Genomic DNA, 18848 nt, shown 5'->3' with positions numbered 1-18848 from the left:
ATCTGATAGTTGCATCTGTACTCCAGGCCTGTTTTTTAAGATGCCTAAGAGCATTAATTGAATAGATCTGGTTTATATTTGTGGCTGTCTGCTTCCTAGGTGGTCTGGTTTGTCCTGTTTCCTCAATGCAGTGCTTTGTGCAAACCAAATGAGCACCCCCAAATCTGTAATGTATTTGTTGTTGGGAAAACGTAATAGCAAAAAGAAATTGGAAAAAAAGGAGAAATACATGAAATGAGGAAAACAAATGTATGACATACACAGTAGAACAAGATAGTACATATGAGATATTTCTACATAGCTCGAGATTTGAAATCTCACACCAATACATCTTCAGAAAACATAATGGTTTCCTTATTCCTCTTTACCACAAAAAACACTTTTTCAGCAAAGGAATAATGTCATTCTTCACACAACCAACTCTAACAGAATGTACACTGCTATCAAACCATCAGCTGTTATTTGTACATTTCATTATTATTATTATATTTGTATGTAGTGCACTTTCTGAGCGTACAACCTGTTATGATTATGCTTGCAAATATACAGCTGTATTTTACATTTCTGTGTTTCTTGGTAATTCATCATTATCTGACCAGTAGTATGAGACATGCAGTATGTAAGCCATTCAATATCTCTAGCCTTATATTGTGTAAGGATATTAACTGTGGTAGTTATATGATACGCAGTTGCCAACAACTGAAGGCCATGTTGGATTATCTACATAACCATATAATGTTTTCTTTGGGGGGGGTATCATAGATGAGTTACTGTTATTGCATAAACAAAGGTACACTGTTCTTTGTAGGGGGACAAAGCTCAGTTACACTTGTGTCACAAAGAAGCATATCATGTTCTTTTGGTGGGGATTAAAGGTGAGTTACTGCTATGGCAAAAACAAGGATATGATGCTCTTGTTACTATCCTTGTTCTGCATCCTGTCTGTTGTTTGATCTTGGGAAGAGTTGTGAAGTCAGAAACTGCAATGTGTATCATTGCTTTCTAACTTCTCTCTTTAATGATTTACCTGTACAATGGTATAGTGTTAAACTGAGGGTATGCACTGATCATCAGTAGTTTTGAGACGGATGACTGTGTGAATCTTTGATGTTTGAGGGCTAAGATTTACTAATGGGAACATGTAAGTAAAATCATGGCTCTGCTGTCACATGTTAAGGTAGTTTCTGTAGCAATCCAACAATATTTACTTAATTACTGTAACAGTTAAAGAAATACAAGGATATGCCATAATGTTATTAAAGAATACACTGTAGGTTCAGGACTTACCTTGCAAATGCAGCAGTTGACAACGATTTTGTTCAGGGCTGACTCTGTCTGATGCAAGCAGTACACAGCCAATACATGGGGATGTAAAGGTTGTATGGGGTGCCTGGCATCAATTTTACTATATGTATGTTCGCAGGACAAAAGTATTAGACACCTAGGTGGTCAGTGAATGTGTTTTTTGTTGACTCGTAGCCAAAGTAAGGGCATACTGAGCATGCCTATGTCAGCCTCCAGCCACAGCAGCTGGTGCATCCCCCTTCAAGTCCTCCTCTGACTGTAGCTGTGGTGACTTAGGTGTTGATGGAGGATGTGTGTCCCTTCCCCTTGCTGATTCTGATGGAGCTATTTCCACAGAATCAGATTATGTAGCATAGCACATATTGTGAAGATCTGTGTACGTGTGGGGTATTACATTGCAGGGCTCCACCAGATGTATCTAGGCATCGGAACCGTGACTTTTGCAGCCCAAACACATGCTCTGTGATGTTTTTGGTTTGAGCATGAGTGTCATTATGTTATTCTCCCATGGCTGTATGTGCATTTCTGATGGGTGCCATCAGCCATGGTTCCAGTGCATAGCCATCATTCCCCAGTAAATGGCCCTGTGGGAAGTCCCCCCTAGCAAACATCTGGTACAGCTGTGATGTGTGCCAGATATGGGATTGATGATAACTGCCAAAGTTGCCAGCACACACATTCAAGATAATTCCCTTGTGCATTGCACATGACTTGGCAGTTGATGTAGTGGTATCCCTTGTGGTTAATGTAGATTCTACCCTGCTCCCCAGGTGATGCCTTAATGTGCACATGAGTGTAATCAATGACACCCAATACTTCAGGGTAGAGTGCTACCTAGTAGAAATGTTGCATAATGCTAGCCCTCTCCTCAGAACAATGGAGAAAACATATGTGCTCACTGTCATGTATGAGCACAACATCCAGAAGTTGGTGGATTATCCTGGATGCTGATGCCTGTGACACACCCATCATGTCCCCAGTTGGTCTTTAAAAGGTACCTGTAGCTAATATTCCAAGGACTTCACATACCTCAGTTTCCACTGGGATGGGTTCCCCTTGGTTGGCTCTGGCTCTGTGTTGAAGGCAGCAGAGCTCACAGAGTTATTGTACTGTGTCTCTGTCCACCCTGTAGTGTTCTACAATCTTCTGGTCATGTAGCATCTGAAAAGTTACCCAGAGCTGAACACTCTTCTCCTTCACAGCATATGCCTCTTGTTACCAGCAGCATTGGCTTCAGCCTCTAGCAAATACATAAGTAGCAAAGCTGCAGCAGCCCCTAGCATTGTGCCCCTTTAAACATTTCTGTGTCTATACTCCAAAAAAAACAGAATGGAGGCTACATGTATTTATAGCTTGTTGAATAGCTTCACTGTGCTGAAAATCACCTGCTTATGCTGTAATTAGTACCTGTGAGACACACCTGCTGTTTAACTGTGTTAAATCTGCTGCTGCTCATTAGTGAGCGATGCACAACTCCATGCCCCTGCTCACACCTATGCATAAATAAGATAAAGCCGGGCAATATTGTTATTACTCTCCTCCGTTCCCATGGTATCACACAAACATGGAGCACAAAAAGTGGTTTAAAGTTTGCACACCTTGTATTAGAACCCAGAACCATTTGTACTCCAGCCCTACACATACAAGTGCTGCCAGAAGAATAGTTACATGTCAAGCATTGAGAAGCCTGCAATTCATTCCTCCATTTCTTATGATTGTGCTAAGCAACGCACCACGCAAACAGTGACATAAATAATTTAAACAAAACTTAAATTGGACAGAAACAACACATTTTAACAAAAAATAAAGAGGATGAAACAGAACTTGTGAATTGTGCACTGCTTACATGCAGTTTCACCCTTCACAGACCTACGTGTACACCTCTGTAAGTGTAACCTAATACACACCCCTGATGTCATCATTCACTGTCACCATCCATTGAAAACAAACACTGTGAAAGTGCCTATACAAAGTGAATATCCCTACACGGTCACAATTTTTTGCAATTCAGCAATTTTAATGAGTTTTGACCTCATTAGCATCCTCACCATGCTGACAGCCCTGAATCTACGTGGTTGGTAACCATGTAGGCATGGAAACTGAAGGGGACCCCAGTGTTGTAAACAGAAGGGAGGTATTACTGTGCTATAGATCTGCATAGCGGAATTCAGTTTGTGATAAAATTTGACTGTATTCCATCAGCTACATACTGCATATGCTTGCATGATGGTATAAATAGTCTGTTTTATGGGGTTATGGTTAGCTGTTTGCATTAGCTATGAGCATATTCTCCATTTGGTGGTGGGGAATGAAGCTGCATGTCATGGCACTTACAAAGTATTGTTGCTATTGTTACTCTACTTTTGTAGCACCACCCTGTCTAATAATGTAACAATGTGTCTGCTGTTACATATATCCACCCTGTCTAATAAAGTAATAATGTGTCTGCTGTTGCATATTAAGGTCAGTTCTGTACAAATCTAAGAACTTTTACTTGCTCTCGTTTCTGTGTAGACTGCTTTCCTTGACCATATTTGAAAAGCTTTTGAATATATGGGTAATACGAGCACTGAGTCTACACACTTGCTTTACAGCTTGTTGAATCGCTCCAGAATGTTGGTTTGCATCATTAGCATACAATGCAGTTACTTGCATGCCACAGAATTTACCATGTTTAAACTTCAGAGGAAAAAAACAAATGGCACTACTAAAGGCACTCCAATCAACAAGACAAAAACAAAGAAGGCTATGGCTACGGCTGAAAGTGCTAATCCTTTTTGCTGTTTGTTTTTTGTTTTAAGTGGTTTTAACCATTTTTTATTAAAGGCTGCTTTTGTCTACAAGGTTGTCCGTGGTGGCACGTCTGTTATTTTCCTTTGTTTATGTTTACACTTCAGTGCATCCCACTACAAAGAGTTTATTGAGTCTAAAATTTTTTGCTGCCATGTGCTCATCTCACCGTGAGGCACACACCATGAAAAATTACTGTGTAGGCTTTACTGAATCCCCCAAATATGTATCAGCCTTGTCTGCCATGGAAATAGTTGACCTGACATAATTTGTTTGCCTCATATACCATTAAAAGAAAGGGTGACATGTCTGGGCTGAATGTTTTGTAATCTTCTACCGGGATAGTGTCTGGCCTTGTGGTTTTACCTGGAGTAAGCCCTTTAATTGTCTGATTTATCTCCCCTACAATTATATCTTACTTAGTCATTGATGTTGCTGAGTTTCCAAAGCAGCCAGAATGTCTGCTTACTAAATTCCTTCCATAAGTGCCACAGCATGGATTGGGCTTTCTTACATAAACCTTTGTAATATGGATTCATGACCTCATTTGTTTTGTGGGTCAAGTGAACCAGCTGCCTTTCTATAGTTCTAAGCCTCAGTATAGCATATGTCTGCCATCTCTCTCTCTTTCAGCGTAGCTGCCAGTAATATAGGGCTCTTAATTTGTTTGTCATAATACAGTGATTTCAACCATTCCCCTTTTCCTGCTGCTGCGGCTGCATAAAGTCTACTGCCATGGCTTCTCATTTAATGCTGCCTATTTCATGCATCAAGGTTAACTCGCTGTAACCTGACTCTATGTAGTTCCTAGTTAGTGCTGCTCTTCTACTGTTGTATAAAGCAAGGCTTCCACCATCACCTTCTGCATGCTTTATTGAGGCTTTGAATGTGTTTTAGGAGTTCTACCTTAAACTGCTTCTAAAACAAGGGAGCATCAATTTCCTCTCCATGCCCTCATGCCAAAAGTGTTGTTTCCAGTTCTGAATCTGTATTCATTTGTCAGGATTGCTTAAGAACAATAGAGCCATTCTGGCTTGTTTTGCTACTGGGGACCAAAAAATGGTTGGTTGTATCCACCGTGATCTTACTATGATCAGACATGACATCCTGCTCTATCTTTGCTTTATTAACTCTATGTAATAGGGAACTACTGATAAGCAAGAAATCTATTCTACTGGCTGACCCTGTTTGGGAAGCATAATATGTGAACACTTTCTGGTTGGATGTAGGGACTGCCATTTGTCTAATAAATGAAACTCCCTTTGTTATTTGATGGCTTTTTCAAATGGCAATTTGTCCTGACTGAAATCTAGTATAACAGTGGAATCACCTACAGTATTTTTTCCTTCAGGCTGTTCTAATGTCCAAAAAACCTTAATGTCCTCTTGGTTTGGTCCATAAAAGCTGGTTCTATATTAAATCATGGAATGCTTAAAAAATCAAACCATGATTAATCGACCCCATGTAAGCGAAAGCTTACAATCTCGAAAGCTCAGAACAGCAACATTTTTTTCCAAGGGAAAAAAAAAAAAACTTTAAAACAGTATATAAGTGGGGGGCTTTGCCCCCACCCCCTACTTAAATATACCAACGGCAAAGTAATGGAAGCGGCCAAGCGAATTTAAAAGCTGTTTTGCTATTTTGCCTTTTCATTCTTTTAAGTTTGATCAAGACACATTCGAAAGAATGCATCTGCGATCACTTAATAGGGACCCTAAAAGTTCCTCTTTTATTACACTGCTTTAATGGTTTAAGCACCTATCTGCTTTTTTTGTCGGATTCTGTGCTTGATATCTTCCATTCTAAACATTGATGCATCAAAATGGCTATATTATTGGATGTATCTGTGTTACAGCAGGTTAAATAGAAACCCTTCCTCTGAGTCTTTTAATTAAAGCGGACTGCTTTAGCCTTGTTTCCTGTAAACAAGCTGTATATCTATTGATCTGTAATAACTTAAAGTCTATGGAAAAACGTAGCTCAATACCTTTACTCTCTTGTTGTCATGAGGTAAGATTAACTTCATTAATTATCTCCTCTAAGTCTACACTTTCCCCGTGCTTTTCCTTTTCTTTGTTTTTAAACAGGTATAGAGGGATGTCATTTTCAGCAACAGGAAAGCTAAAGCATTTTGAAAAATAAACAAAATTTGCAGCAAATATTTATGTTTTTCACATGAAAGACAGACAAAAAAATGCAGCTCACATAGCAGAGATGGAAATATTTTTTTGTTATCATAACTGGCTGAACCTTCCCAGCATAAACAGCAACCCAAACTCTTTCTAATTAATTTTTAGTTTAATTTATTTAACATTCTATTGCAATTACATAATATAGCTGAATAGATTAGTTCCCTTTAAATATAATACAAATTCTAGAAATGTAGCTATACCAGTGAATACTTTTCTAGGTTTCTAGAATTTCCATTTTAAATGTTAACAAAATAAATTAAAACAAAATTAAAATGAACTATATTAAAGTATTCTGCTATTTAATTATAATACAATATTAATAATTTTTGTGTTCATAAAGCTATCTTATATCTTAATGCTTATATAACCAGTACTGCGGTGCTATTATATTAGAGCACGTTATATGCAGTGAAAGGAATGTTGGATTCACCTCCCACATGAAGGGTGCATTGTTATAGCCTCTTTGACATTAATGAGTTGTTTGCGAGTTTTCATAGTTCAGTGACGCACATTAATAATAGTTTCAATGAACTGTGATGCAGTAATTTTTACCAGACATATCAACATGATGCAGGTTATTTGCAGCTTGTTTCCTTAATCTTTCTTAATCATTGTTTAATATGTAGTGCAACATTTGACAGTTGCAACATTTTGGCTGGCTTTCAAATTTAATTTTCTGGCCAGTAGACTCTAAATATCTTGTTGACTTGGATAATGTATGGGTGATACATTGGTCCAATAGTTAGCACTGCTTATTCACAGCACTTTGTACACCCCTTCATGTCACAGCTGAGGGCTTTCTCTGTGGATGCTGATATCTTCATTTGTCTGCATGGCTTTTCACTTGGTACTCTGGTTTCCGTCAACATCCCTGGGTTATACGATAAGTGAATTGATGGCCCTTCAGATTGCCTGTAGCTGTGCGTGCAGTGTATGAAAGTGTGCTTGTGTGTGATCCTGAAAAAGACTGACGTCCCAGCTAGGATAAGTTTTTTTGCCTTCACATGTGTAGTACTACAATAAGCAGCATTTCCCCTTTGACCCTGCATTGGATATTAGGGAATGAATGAGTAACATATTGCCAGTTTCCTTTTACTTTCTTCATGAGCTTTTCACTACCGCACTCCACTGTCACAGTCAATGAGTCTTGTAAACACATCCAGAGGGAAACTTGATTAACTGGAAGGCTTTATCTGCATTTGTTTTTGTAAATGGTGATATTCTTGAAAAGTACAAATTTTTAGCAAAACTAAAATATAAATTTCTCACAACATTTAAAATTAATGAAGGTGCCTTTATCTATGTCCCTTTTCCTCTTCACAGATCTATGTAGAAGATTTGACTGGCTCTCCAATGACGCATACAATTATTGTACTTAAATATGATAACAAGGAGGAAATGCTTTTAACAGATGGAAGGGGTGAAGCCAATTTTTCTCTCAATACCTCAACATGGAATGATGATGAGATCCATATATCTGTGAGTTTTACAAAATAAATGTTTTTGTCTATGCTTTCTTTTTTCAGTAGCTGTCTGTTCAACTACTGTCCTACCCCATAATGAGAACTTATTTGAGCATACATTTTGTTTCACAGCTTATCAGGTAAGTACTAAGTTAGCTGCCCATGTGGGCCATTTATTTTAAACCCAGACACTTTTCTGCAAAGGTGAGAATAAAACCATGCACCTTGTGTCTGTAACGTAACCACCTTAACCATTATGCTAACACCCAGCGCCTGTCAGTCCTCAACCCATCCCACATGGAATATAATTTGAAATTTGGTGTGTGTGTGTGTGTGTGTGTGTGTGTGTGTGTGTGTGTGTGTGAATATAATTTGAAATTTGGTGTGTGTGTGTGTGTGTGTGTGTGTGTGTGTGTGTGTGTGTGTGTGTGTGTGTCTGTATGCATGTGTGTATATGTATGTGTGTGTGAGTATGTGATTGAGGGACAGAGAGAAATACAAACACACATACCCCCTCCCCCCACACACACACAGATTGTATAGGTGTGTGACCATGCTGTGTGTGCATATGCAAGTGGGGTGTTTAAACAGTTTGCAGCAAGTCTGTTTATCACATCTCAGTGACTCTTTGCTCTCTGATGCTGATGTGCTGAGAGTTCATCAGTGCTGCTAACTACTTCAGTTCTTGAAAGACTGCTATCACTCCAAACATGAGTGGCCTGGGAATAGTTGCTTCACATCCGTGGATGAGTTTATGGACTTTTTGCTGTATAGATTACTCTTTATACATGTTTTTGGATATACGAGACCGGGAATGATTTAAACATCTCCTTTATGAAGGCATTGGCTTTTTGTGTATTTTCGTAAGAGTGTGTTAACTATCAAAGGAATGATAAGAACTGTTGCTGCATTTTTGGCGAGTAGGCCCTAATCGGGTTGCTGCCATTTTCCCTGTTATATGAACCTTGAAGACGTATTTTTTTGGATTAAGGGCAATTTGGTGCTTATACAGCAATGGGACTGAGTATACATTAACGGAACTGTATTTCCGAATGGATTATGAACCATTTTTGTGTTTAGTGGTAAATTGAACATTTCCTTATGAAGCTTTTGTATAAAGGGAACAATATATGGCAGTTGTATTAGTTCTGATGAAGTTTCAGTGGAACGAAAACACTACACTGGAGAATAAAGTATTGCCTAACAACCCTACTTCCCACTTCACATTGGTGTACTGGTCCTACCCTACTGGATTTGTCAAGACTACTTCCAAGTCACCTTGCCATCCCTCGCTGCCTGACACCTTACAAGAACAGTTCTACCTTTCTCCTAGAAGTGAAATAAAAAGGGTGAAAGAAAGTACGTAATTATCCTGCTATATGCAATGTAAATAGGCTTGTGAATTTGCTCGACCACTTACCTGGTGTTAGTGCAGGACTACAGCCAGTATACCCAGCAGCCTCCCCCTGCTCTTTAACTGAAAAACCCCTTTTCATACCTCTCCCCATGCCTTTTCTCCTTATATCCGTACTGCCTGTTCATCTATTTTACTGAGGCAGTGGCTCCTCTCCCTGTACTATAAGGATTGGCCACTAGGTGGCAGTCTTCACCCAACTCTCTTCCCTCTCTCTCCTCCCCACTTACTACTTCTCTTTAGAACACTTTTTCTATTTCTACACTCACTATCAGTCATACCCTCCAGCCAGTTCCAGATACCTACCTGCTTCCCTTTCACTCTAACATAATATTGCTTAAACCTTCCCACCCAGCTCCCCCTGTTCTTACCTATCTCCTGACTGATTGCTTCCTCTCTCTCCTGCTGTCAGCTTCCTTGTGTCTACCCGCTCCGTTCGCCCTACGGGCTCACTCCGCTCCCCTACCCTACCCCCAAATCCCACCCCCACTGCTCCTAAACTTAAACCTCCTAAGTCACGCCCTCTTGCTCTATCATCCAATCACACTTACCCCCCTATTATACCTATTAGGCTCACCCTTACTCATCATTTACACTATAACATACCACTCCTTCGATACCTTTACCATACCCCTCGTCTAATAACTAACAGAACTATTTCCCCCTATCTACACCCACCTTATCCATTCTTTTATATAACCTTAACCTGCTGTCTAACTCTTCTTATAACCAACTTCTGTAAATATGACTTCAACTCCAATGTATCCAATATTCCTAGCTATATTTACTACTATCCTCACCTCTACCTACCTCCTCACTTCTTTCGAAAAACAGTACCATTACTTTTTTAATCACTCTCAAAAACAAACAGCTATATACACCTCTATACTCACTTGCAATCTGACCTATATCACTTCCACTCCTACCTATCTATTACCCAAATACCACCGACTCTTCCACTTTAAATATAGCAATCTTACAATAACAAAATATAAATATCTATTTTTTCTAAAATATAACTTACAAATAAAACCCCTCAGTGTCTCCTTACTAGATGGAGACATCCACCCCAACCCTGGCCCAGCCAATCCTGCTACCCTTACTACCCAACCTAAACTCCCCTACTCACTCTTAATAGGACATCTGAATATCCTAGTCTTAACAATAAAGTAGCCCATCTCCATGCCCTTTTAGATACTCACTGCTTTGATATCCTTTGCCTGACAGAAACTTGGTTAAAACCAGGAACCAAAGACAACGAAGTTACCCCCCAAGGATATAACATAGTTAGACATGACCGAATAAGACAAAAGGGAGGGGGTGTAGCAGTACTATTCAAAGATGGATTCCATATCTCCACAATACCATGTAACCCACCTCATGATAGCAATGCTGAAATCCTGGCCACCAAACTCCAAATGAACCCAAATAAAGCTTTATATATTATCTGTATCTACCTACCACCTGGCAATAACATCACCATTATCGAAGGTATACTTAACTGGATATCCTCAGCTTACCCCCAAGAAACAGTAATACTAGGTGATTTTAATACTGACTGGAAAAGTGTTAATGCAGATAACCCCACCTCTCACATTAACCTCCACGGCTTCACTCAAACAATCACCTCCACAACCAGAATCAACAAACCAAACAATAAAGAGAGTACCTTAGACTGGATACTTATAAACAGACATGAACATGCCTATAAGGTAGGCACTCTCCCAGATGATTTAAGTGATCATGCTTTAACCTACATTATTAAACAAAAAACAAGATCTGCCTAAACCCTCTACTTTTAGGACTGCACGTTCCAATAAACACTTCAACCAAGAATCATTCCAAAATGAACTCAGTGCCTGTAACTGGAACCCCTTAAAAACTCTACCACTTGATGAAGCTATAAAATATCTAAACTCTGCGTTTTTATCCATCCTGGGCAAACATGCACCTATACGGTCTATCCGTATAAAATCCAAACCAGCCCCCTGGCTCTCTAAAGAAACTAGACAAAAAATTCTACTAAGAAACAAATCCTGGGCTAAGTGGAGGGCTAACAAAAATATCTCTGATCAACATTACTTCAGGGAACTGAGAAATTGCACTAAAAAGGCAATTCTTATGGACAAAAAGAACTATTACTGTAAGTTACAGCAAACTCATCAAAATAATCCCCAAAAGTTTTGGTCCAGTATAAACAAACTCCTTTCCCCTGGATGCTCTCACCCCCCTACCCCTCTTGACACTGATCCTAACACCCCCCTTCAAACTGCCAATTCATTCAATACCTTCTTTACAGAGACCATTCCGTCTCTAGCTAGTCAACTAATACCAGATAACTCAAGCCCTTCTACTACCAGATCATTTTCTCTACCAACTTTTAAACTGCAACCCAGCTCTACTACTTTCATCTGTAAAATCATCCAAAAACTTAAACCTAGTACCCTTACTGCCAACCAAATACCATCAGAATACCTGCAAAAAGCAGCTAAGGTAATTGCATACCCTGTATCCATCCTCATTAACAGAACCATTAAAGAAGGAACCATTCCTGACATTTGGAAAATCTCCCATATTATTCCCCTTCATAAAGGCGGCAATTCAAATGATTACTCTAATTACAGACCAATAGCTCTATTATCTCCTCTATCTAAAATAATGGAAAAATGCATTCACCAACAAGTACTACACCATTTATCTCAACATAACATAATAGCAAACTGCCAACATGGCTTTAGGCCATCACATAGTACCACAACTGCTCTGCTATCTTTTATTGATACCATCAACAGAAACCGCAATAACAATATCCTCTCATCTGCTCTATTTATTGACCTCTCAAAGGCTTTTGACATGGTCAACCATGCCTTCCTCATCAGCACTCTAGAATCCCTTGCCTTCGATCACCTGACTATTAAATGGTTCAGATCCTACCTTAGCAATAGGCAACAAGCAGTTCTCTGGCAAAACAATACATCATCCCTCCAGCCAGTAACCCTCGGAGTCCCTCAAGGCTCTATTCTAGGACCACTGCTCTTTTCATTATTTATCAATGACCTCCATCTAGCACTCCCGCAAGCCACCTGCATTCAATATGCAGACGATTCTACCCTAGTATGCTCAGCAAACTCCCCTTCAGAACTACACTCTCTAACCCAAGATGTATTTAACATAGTAGAAACATGGTTTACTAAGAGATGCCTCCTTCTCAATGCTAAAAACTAAGCTCCTCCTCTTTACACCCACCAATAAAACCTTACCCATTGATTTCTCTGTGTCCTCCAATAACAGCACTATCATACTTCCTGATACAACCACCAAACTGCTCGGAATAACTATTGACAATCACCTTACTTTTGATACCCACATAAATAACACTATCAAAACTGTCAATAGAAAAATTGGTTCCTTATACAGGATCAAACCTTTCCTCACCCCTATAGCCAGAACTAAAATTGCTCACTCTCACTTAATATCAACTCTTCTGTATGCTTCGCCCATATATACTAACCTAAAGAAAAATAATTTTACCAAACTAACAAATTCTTATAATAACATCGCCAGATTTGCAACTGGTAATCCCTTTAGAACCCACCACTGTTTGAATCTAAGGCAACTAGGCTGGCTGGAACTTCAAAACCAACTGATAGTATCCCAACTCACCATTGCCCACAAGATCTTCTACCAACCCAACAACACTCCTATACTCTCCAATCTCATCCTCCAGTACAAAAATCTTAACTCCCTGCGCTCTTCCAACAAACACCTTGCCTGTATATGCAAGTCTAACAACCTGGCTGGAGACTCTCTTTTTTCTAACACAGTGGGAAAAAACTGGAACCTACTGCCAAATGAACTAACATTACTTTCTTCCTTGCCTCTATTTAAACACAACCTCAAAAAACACCTAAATTCTCACTGGCTATGTCCCTGCAGCTATCCTGACTAACTGGAGCAATCCTGACTAATCTTCTTCCTCTCTTCTTCTTTTTCTAATTTCACCTCCTGCTACTTCTTATTTCTACTACTCTTACTTCAACTACTTATACTCCAAATTGATTGTTACATGCTCACTCCTTGTTTGACTTACCAACTGTTGTTCCTAATTTGATATGCCTAAAGAGTAATTCCTACTCTATATTATTACTACTTCCTACAAGGCATACTTTTTAATTCTAAACATTATTTGCTTGTAATTGTTATTTTTATTTTTATTTTAATCCCTGTGGATGATTTTCTAAGTTGTATAACTGCCAGAGCTTTTCTCCCCGGGCCTCTACTGAAAATGGAAATATATCCAGTTAGACTAGCCTGGTTAACAAATGCAAAATAAAAATAAATAAATAAAAGTTATCTTTCAACTTGAGTGTCTCTGTGATGATAAAACTCATATTCATCTTTGGCCCAGGACATAGATTTCTTCTCAAATATCAGTCCATAACACTATTAACACTAGAAATAGCTCTGATTACACTGTGGCACTGGCATCACCACCTTGTCATTTAGTGAGGATTTACAGATCTCTCTAAGAATTGCAAAAGCCCACATACTGCTATTACTGCAGAACTTGATGTTATATGTATGGCTTTGGTTTCACTTGATATAATCAAAATGCTGAAATGTCGAATTTCAGCATTTTGAGTATATAAAGTCTAAACTTTAGAATGCCGAAAGTGGATAATCACAAATTTGAATATTTCAAATTTGGGGTTATGGCTTTACGTTATGTGACACATGATGTTTACTTGGGGTGTTGGATGCAGTGTATGGGTTTCTGTATAGTGTCAGGTAAGTGAATGTTTTTAAAGTTTTGGGGTGGGAGTTTGAATGTGTTTTACTTTGTTAAGTTGTGTTTGTGGGTTAGGGTAGCTAGGTTAACTTATTAGTGTGTGATTGTTGGATGTGTTGCTGTTTGTGTATGTGTGATGTGTGTGCGAGGGAGTGTGGAATGTCTGGGTGTGAGTGTTCTGTCTGTTACTGTTTGTGTGATCTCGGAGTTAGTATATATATGTAGGGGGTGCATTTGTTTAGTTTAGGTATGTGTCTATGTGGTGTTTTGTTGTGTTTATGATTTTTTGTGGTGTAGGTGTTGTGGTTTGTGTGTGGTATAGTGTATGTTGTGTGTTCGAGTTTGTGATTTCAGTTTTGTGGGGTTTCGGTGTTGTGGTGGTTTTGGCTTTATGTACTCGAAATGCTGAAATTTGACATTTCAGCATTTTGAGTATATAAAGTGAAACAATGGCTTCACATCAGCATGGCAATCTTTTTAAACATTTTTTTCATTGTTGCACTGCAGGAGAGCACAGTACTGTGAAAAAAACAAGAATATCTATACTAATCATCTAACAGCATCTGACAATTTTCATCCAAAGATGTTTTTGCTTGATATGTGCAATAGATTTACACCATCATTTGAAGGAAATTAGATAGCTTATGGTTGAAGACAATTCCAAGGTCTTCCATCTTGTGGTAGATGGTGTTTACCTGGTCTCTATGAGTTGTGAATCACTCCAGGTAGCTAGAAGGGTGGTTGCATCTTTGCTAAAGGGCATAGGAGTCAGTTTTCCACTTTTTTTTCTCTGCTGTAAATCAGGCAAGTTTACAATGCTCTGTGTTCACTTGCAGAGAACTCTGCAACACTTCAAGTGTTTCAACAATATCCAGAGTGACCCAAGTTTAGAAAAGAATATGTTCTTGATTTATTGCACTTACATATACTTTATGCAGTGATCACTACTGCTTTTCAGCAATTATAAAACATTTATTTAAATTTGTGACAAAATAGTCTGTTGGCTTTTCGAATTCTGTTTTTGGCTCCAGATTGCCTTGCAGAAGGGTGAATTAGCCAGGGACTTGGTTGTTTGGTAGATGTTTGTTGTTTAATTTGCAGTTGAGAGCTGCTTTTGCTGTGCTCTTACATTAAGAAATTCCAGGATCATCCATCTTGTTGCAGAAGGTGTTTGCTTGGTCCCTCTGAGATGGGAATCACTCCAGAAAGCAGAAAGTGTGATTGTTTATTGGTTAGAGGGCATAGGAATCAGTTTTAAGCTTATTTTCTCTGCTATAAATTAGGTGATTTTAAGTGGAGCTGCTCATCAAGCAGGTGTGGTTAGCAGTGCCCTGTAAAATAGCAAATGCCTAGACAATAAAATTTCCCTATAAAATTATGATTAGGTCCAAAATCTGTAAAATAGCATGGCATTGTGCAGAATTAAGCATAGAGCAGCTAATCTGCACATGGAATATCACAACCATATCTTAGCAATATATAATATCATGCCCTTAACCTCAGAATCTAGTTTGCCTATCAAGTAGCACTATCATATCCTACCACTATATAACTTCTATTACCCTTAATCCTGCAAACAACCCTAGGAAACCCCTGTTAAAACCCAATCCTTAATCCTAAGCAAGCACTGTGTTACAGGACTGGACAATGTGGATTTGCAATTTACAAATATCACCGTGGTTATCTTGGTAGGTCTGTGCATCCTAAGGCAATGCAGCAACTGTGTCATGTTCTCCGACAACGAGTTAATCATTAAAGAAAATAAAATGGTATGTGATAGATAGGAACATCAGGTACAAACAAAACTCTCAGGAATATATACACTATATCTCTCACACACACCCTACTCACCACACATGCAGATTGGCTTATGTTGAGATATTTAAAGGAAACCTTCCTAAATCTCAAAGATCTCCAAAGCCACCTAATAGCAGCACTACTTCTCAGCAATCACTAAAGTGCAAACCAAAAGTGGCACCAATCATCTCACATAAGCCTACACCCAGTGGTCCACCAAGGGCAAAGCCCATAAGGCAAGCATATAATTTAAATAATACATTCATCAGGTACTCCATTTTGTGACACACAGATGCCTCACTCACCAGGTTAGACAAGGGGAAGATAATAGTCAATTGCCTGTCTGGAGTCAGGATCCACTATATCACATATGCACTCAAGTCAGTGCACTCCAGGTAGCACTATGATTCTATCATAGTCCATGCGGGTGTAAATGACCTGAGAAGTGCCTCCATGAACAACATTGAAAGAGAATGAATCTCTTGGAATATGTGTCACAGATAGGTACTAGTCTTGCACTGAGAAGAGTTTTACCTTCGCCAAGGATGATGCCACAGTCTGAATATAAAATGATTGATTTTAATAACTGGCTTAGTTTCTGGTGTCACTCCAGAGAGTCCAATATCTGTCAGCATAGGAGGGCATTGTCAACAAACCATGTTGCTTTGCTATGTATGGTCTTCACCTGCCCCACACCAATCCCAGGTGTTTGGATATTGGTTAAAACTTTATCCACCCCTTAAAGCCTTTTGTAGGCAATGCCAAAAAGACAAAACTACCAAAATAGTGAAAAAAGTTTCCAAGCAACCTTAAGGTGTTACTGCTGAATGCTAGTAGCCTAAACAAAAAACTCTATACTTTGCAAGCCCTCCTCACGCTGGAGAATGTAGAAATCTGTGATGTAATCAGACTTGGTTTAAAGCCATAGAAAGTACTACAGCCATGCATGGCTACATATTCTTCCAGAAATTTAGATCAGCAACAGCACAGACTAGGGCCACAGGTGGAAGTGTCTTGATCTGTGCCAGCTAAAAAGATACCTCTAGGTTGGTTAAACAGGATGATACAATTGAGCTTTTCCATGCGCAAGTCACTATCAATAAAGTCACTTACCATATCATGGCTAACTACAGGTTACTGTTTATGCCCTTAGATTCTCATGACTCTTAATCCAAGATACAGGCACCGGAAACCAAGCGGATCCAATACACAAGTGTTTATTAATGAAAGCACATCAACACACAGCACAAAGAGCATAAACTCCTTTGATACAATTCCCCTTACGTTTTTGTCTCAAACAATGTCATCAAATAGTCATATGTGTCATGATTGCTAGTTTAAAAAACTTTTTCTCCCTCAGTTAAACCAATAAAATGATCCACTCAATGAATCATTAAAATCAACAGGATATGGGTTGAATATATGTAAAACCTGGGTTTAAAACTCCATATGTTAAACCATAAATGTAAAAGAATGTGTACTAGAATAAATATACATAAATATAATGGTAACAAATGCAAAGTAAATTAAATACTTTTAAATACAATATTATAATACAGCACTTAAATCTCCTATTATAAAATAGTGAAAACATAGTACATTACCATCTGGTGGAGCCATTAACCACATAGTAAAGTACTGTCAAAGCTGTTCATACAATATAATCTGAATAAAATGATATAAATCTATTTGTCTAGTTAATAAGTTGATAAATTTAATACATTAATAAAAATTACATAAAATATATTGTTTACAATTTTGCTGCTCTAAGTTTCAGTGATACCATATCGTTTAATCCTAGGTGATTACAGGCTTCCAGAAACAGTTGCCAGTATAGCTCTCTATACTCTGATCTAGTCTCCCAGGGACCACCTCTGGGATCTATAGGTATTACTTCTATTACAAAAAATAGTAATCTGCATTGTCACATGAAAGAGAGTATTTGTACAAAGCATTGTTTTTGTTAATTTTCTTAATGTCATATCTATGTTCATATATCCTTTGTTTTAACTTTCTTTCTGTCTTTCCCGCATAGAAAGAATCGCATACATCACATAAAGCTATACATATATATATATATATATATATATATATATATATATATATATATATATATATATATATATGTCACACATTTTGTATTGCAATTTGCATAACCTTTGGTGTTAATGTACTTGTTTCTATATTTCAAGTGTATGGTGTCACCAGTCCGTACATAAACACACTAGGGACGATTTCCACATTTATGTGTGCCTTTCTTGTTAACAGAAAAAGTACCCTGGTGACTCTGGTGTGTGCCTCCTTCTAATATATTCTTGATGTTTCAACCTTTTTTATAGATGAAAAAAAAAATGAAAAGGTAAAGATGAGTAACTGCTGTCGGTTGGTGTCAAGTATAGAACTCCAAAATAAGGCTCCAAGCAAATAGCGTAGTAACTTTATTAAACGCTTTCGTCAAGTGACTTCATCATCTTTTTTATAGATGCATTTGAGTGGTTTATCAAATATAATGTTTAAATCTGATAACCTTGCAAATTTATTCCACTCATTTTCTATAACTCTCCTCACCAAATTGGTTTCACCATCGTAAGTAATAGTTAGGGCTGATTGGTATGTTCCAATTTCTGTATTTTTGTCCCAGTCTGTCTCATCTAAAAGGTGATGGTTTACACCCAGTATAGTGGCAAACCTAGATTTTCTGGCCTCTGTAACTTCTGTCAAAATGTCAGTCAGTAAATTAGAAGGATAACCCCTAGTCCTAAACATGTCTATTATAAATTCACATTCTCTTTGGAAATCATTGTCATCTGAGGTCATTCTACTAGCATGGACCAGTTGCCCTTTTATCACCCCTCTTTTCTGGTAAGGAGGGTGGGCACTGGTGTAATGGTGATAAGAGTTTAACAATGTCTGTTTCCTATGTATTTTAGATTTAAAACCATTGTGAGCCCTTTGTAAGTTGACATCTAAATAATTCAACTCTGTGTTGTTGAGATGATATGTGAATTTCAAAAAACTAGTGTTTTTTAAAATGTAATCTAGAAATTCTTGAAATTTGTTATCTGTACTGACCCAAAAAAGACATGTCGTCTAAAAAA

The 18848-nt window shown here is 38.2% G+C and overlaps 1 protein-coding gene across 1 annotated transcript in view; it reads left to right on the top strand.

Moving 5' to 3' along the window:
• Nucleotides 1-18848, top strand: part of LOC122808674 (alpha-2-macroglobulin-like) — a 1311252-nt gene that overhangs the window by 578147 nt on the left and 714257 nt on the right. The window contains exon 8 of the mRNA XM_044079652.1: nt 7611-7766. Coding sequence (XP_043935587.1) covers nt 7611-7766 — 156 coding nt within the window. The remainder of the gene's footprint in view (nt 1-7610; nt 7767-18848) is intronic.

Source organism: Protopterus annectens, chromosome 8.part0, assembly GCF_019279795.1.
Source record: "Protopterus annectens isolate FY-2018-M chromosome 8.part0, PAN1.0, whole genome shotgun sequence".
Classification (NCBI taxonomy): domain Eukaryota; kingdom Metazoa; phylum Chordata; order Ceratodontiformes; family Protopteridae; genus Protopterus; species Protopterus annectens.
Note: the sequence above shows the minus strand (reverse complement) of the source record. Positions and strands in the feature narration are given on the sequence as shown.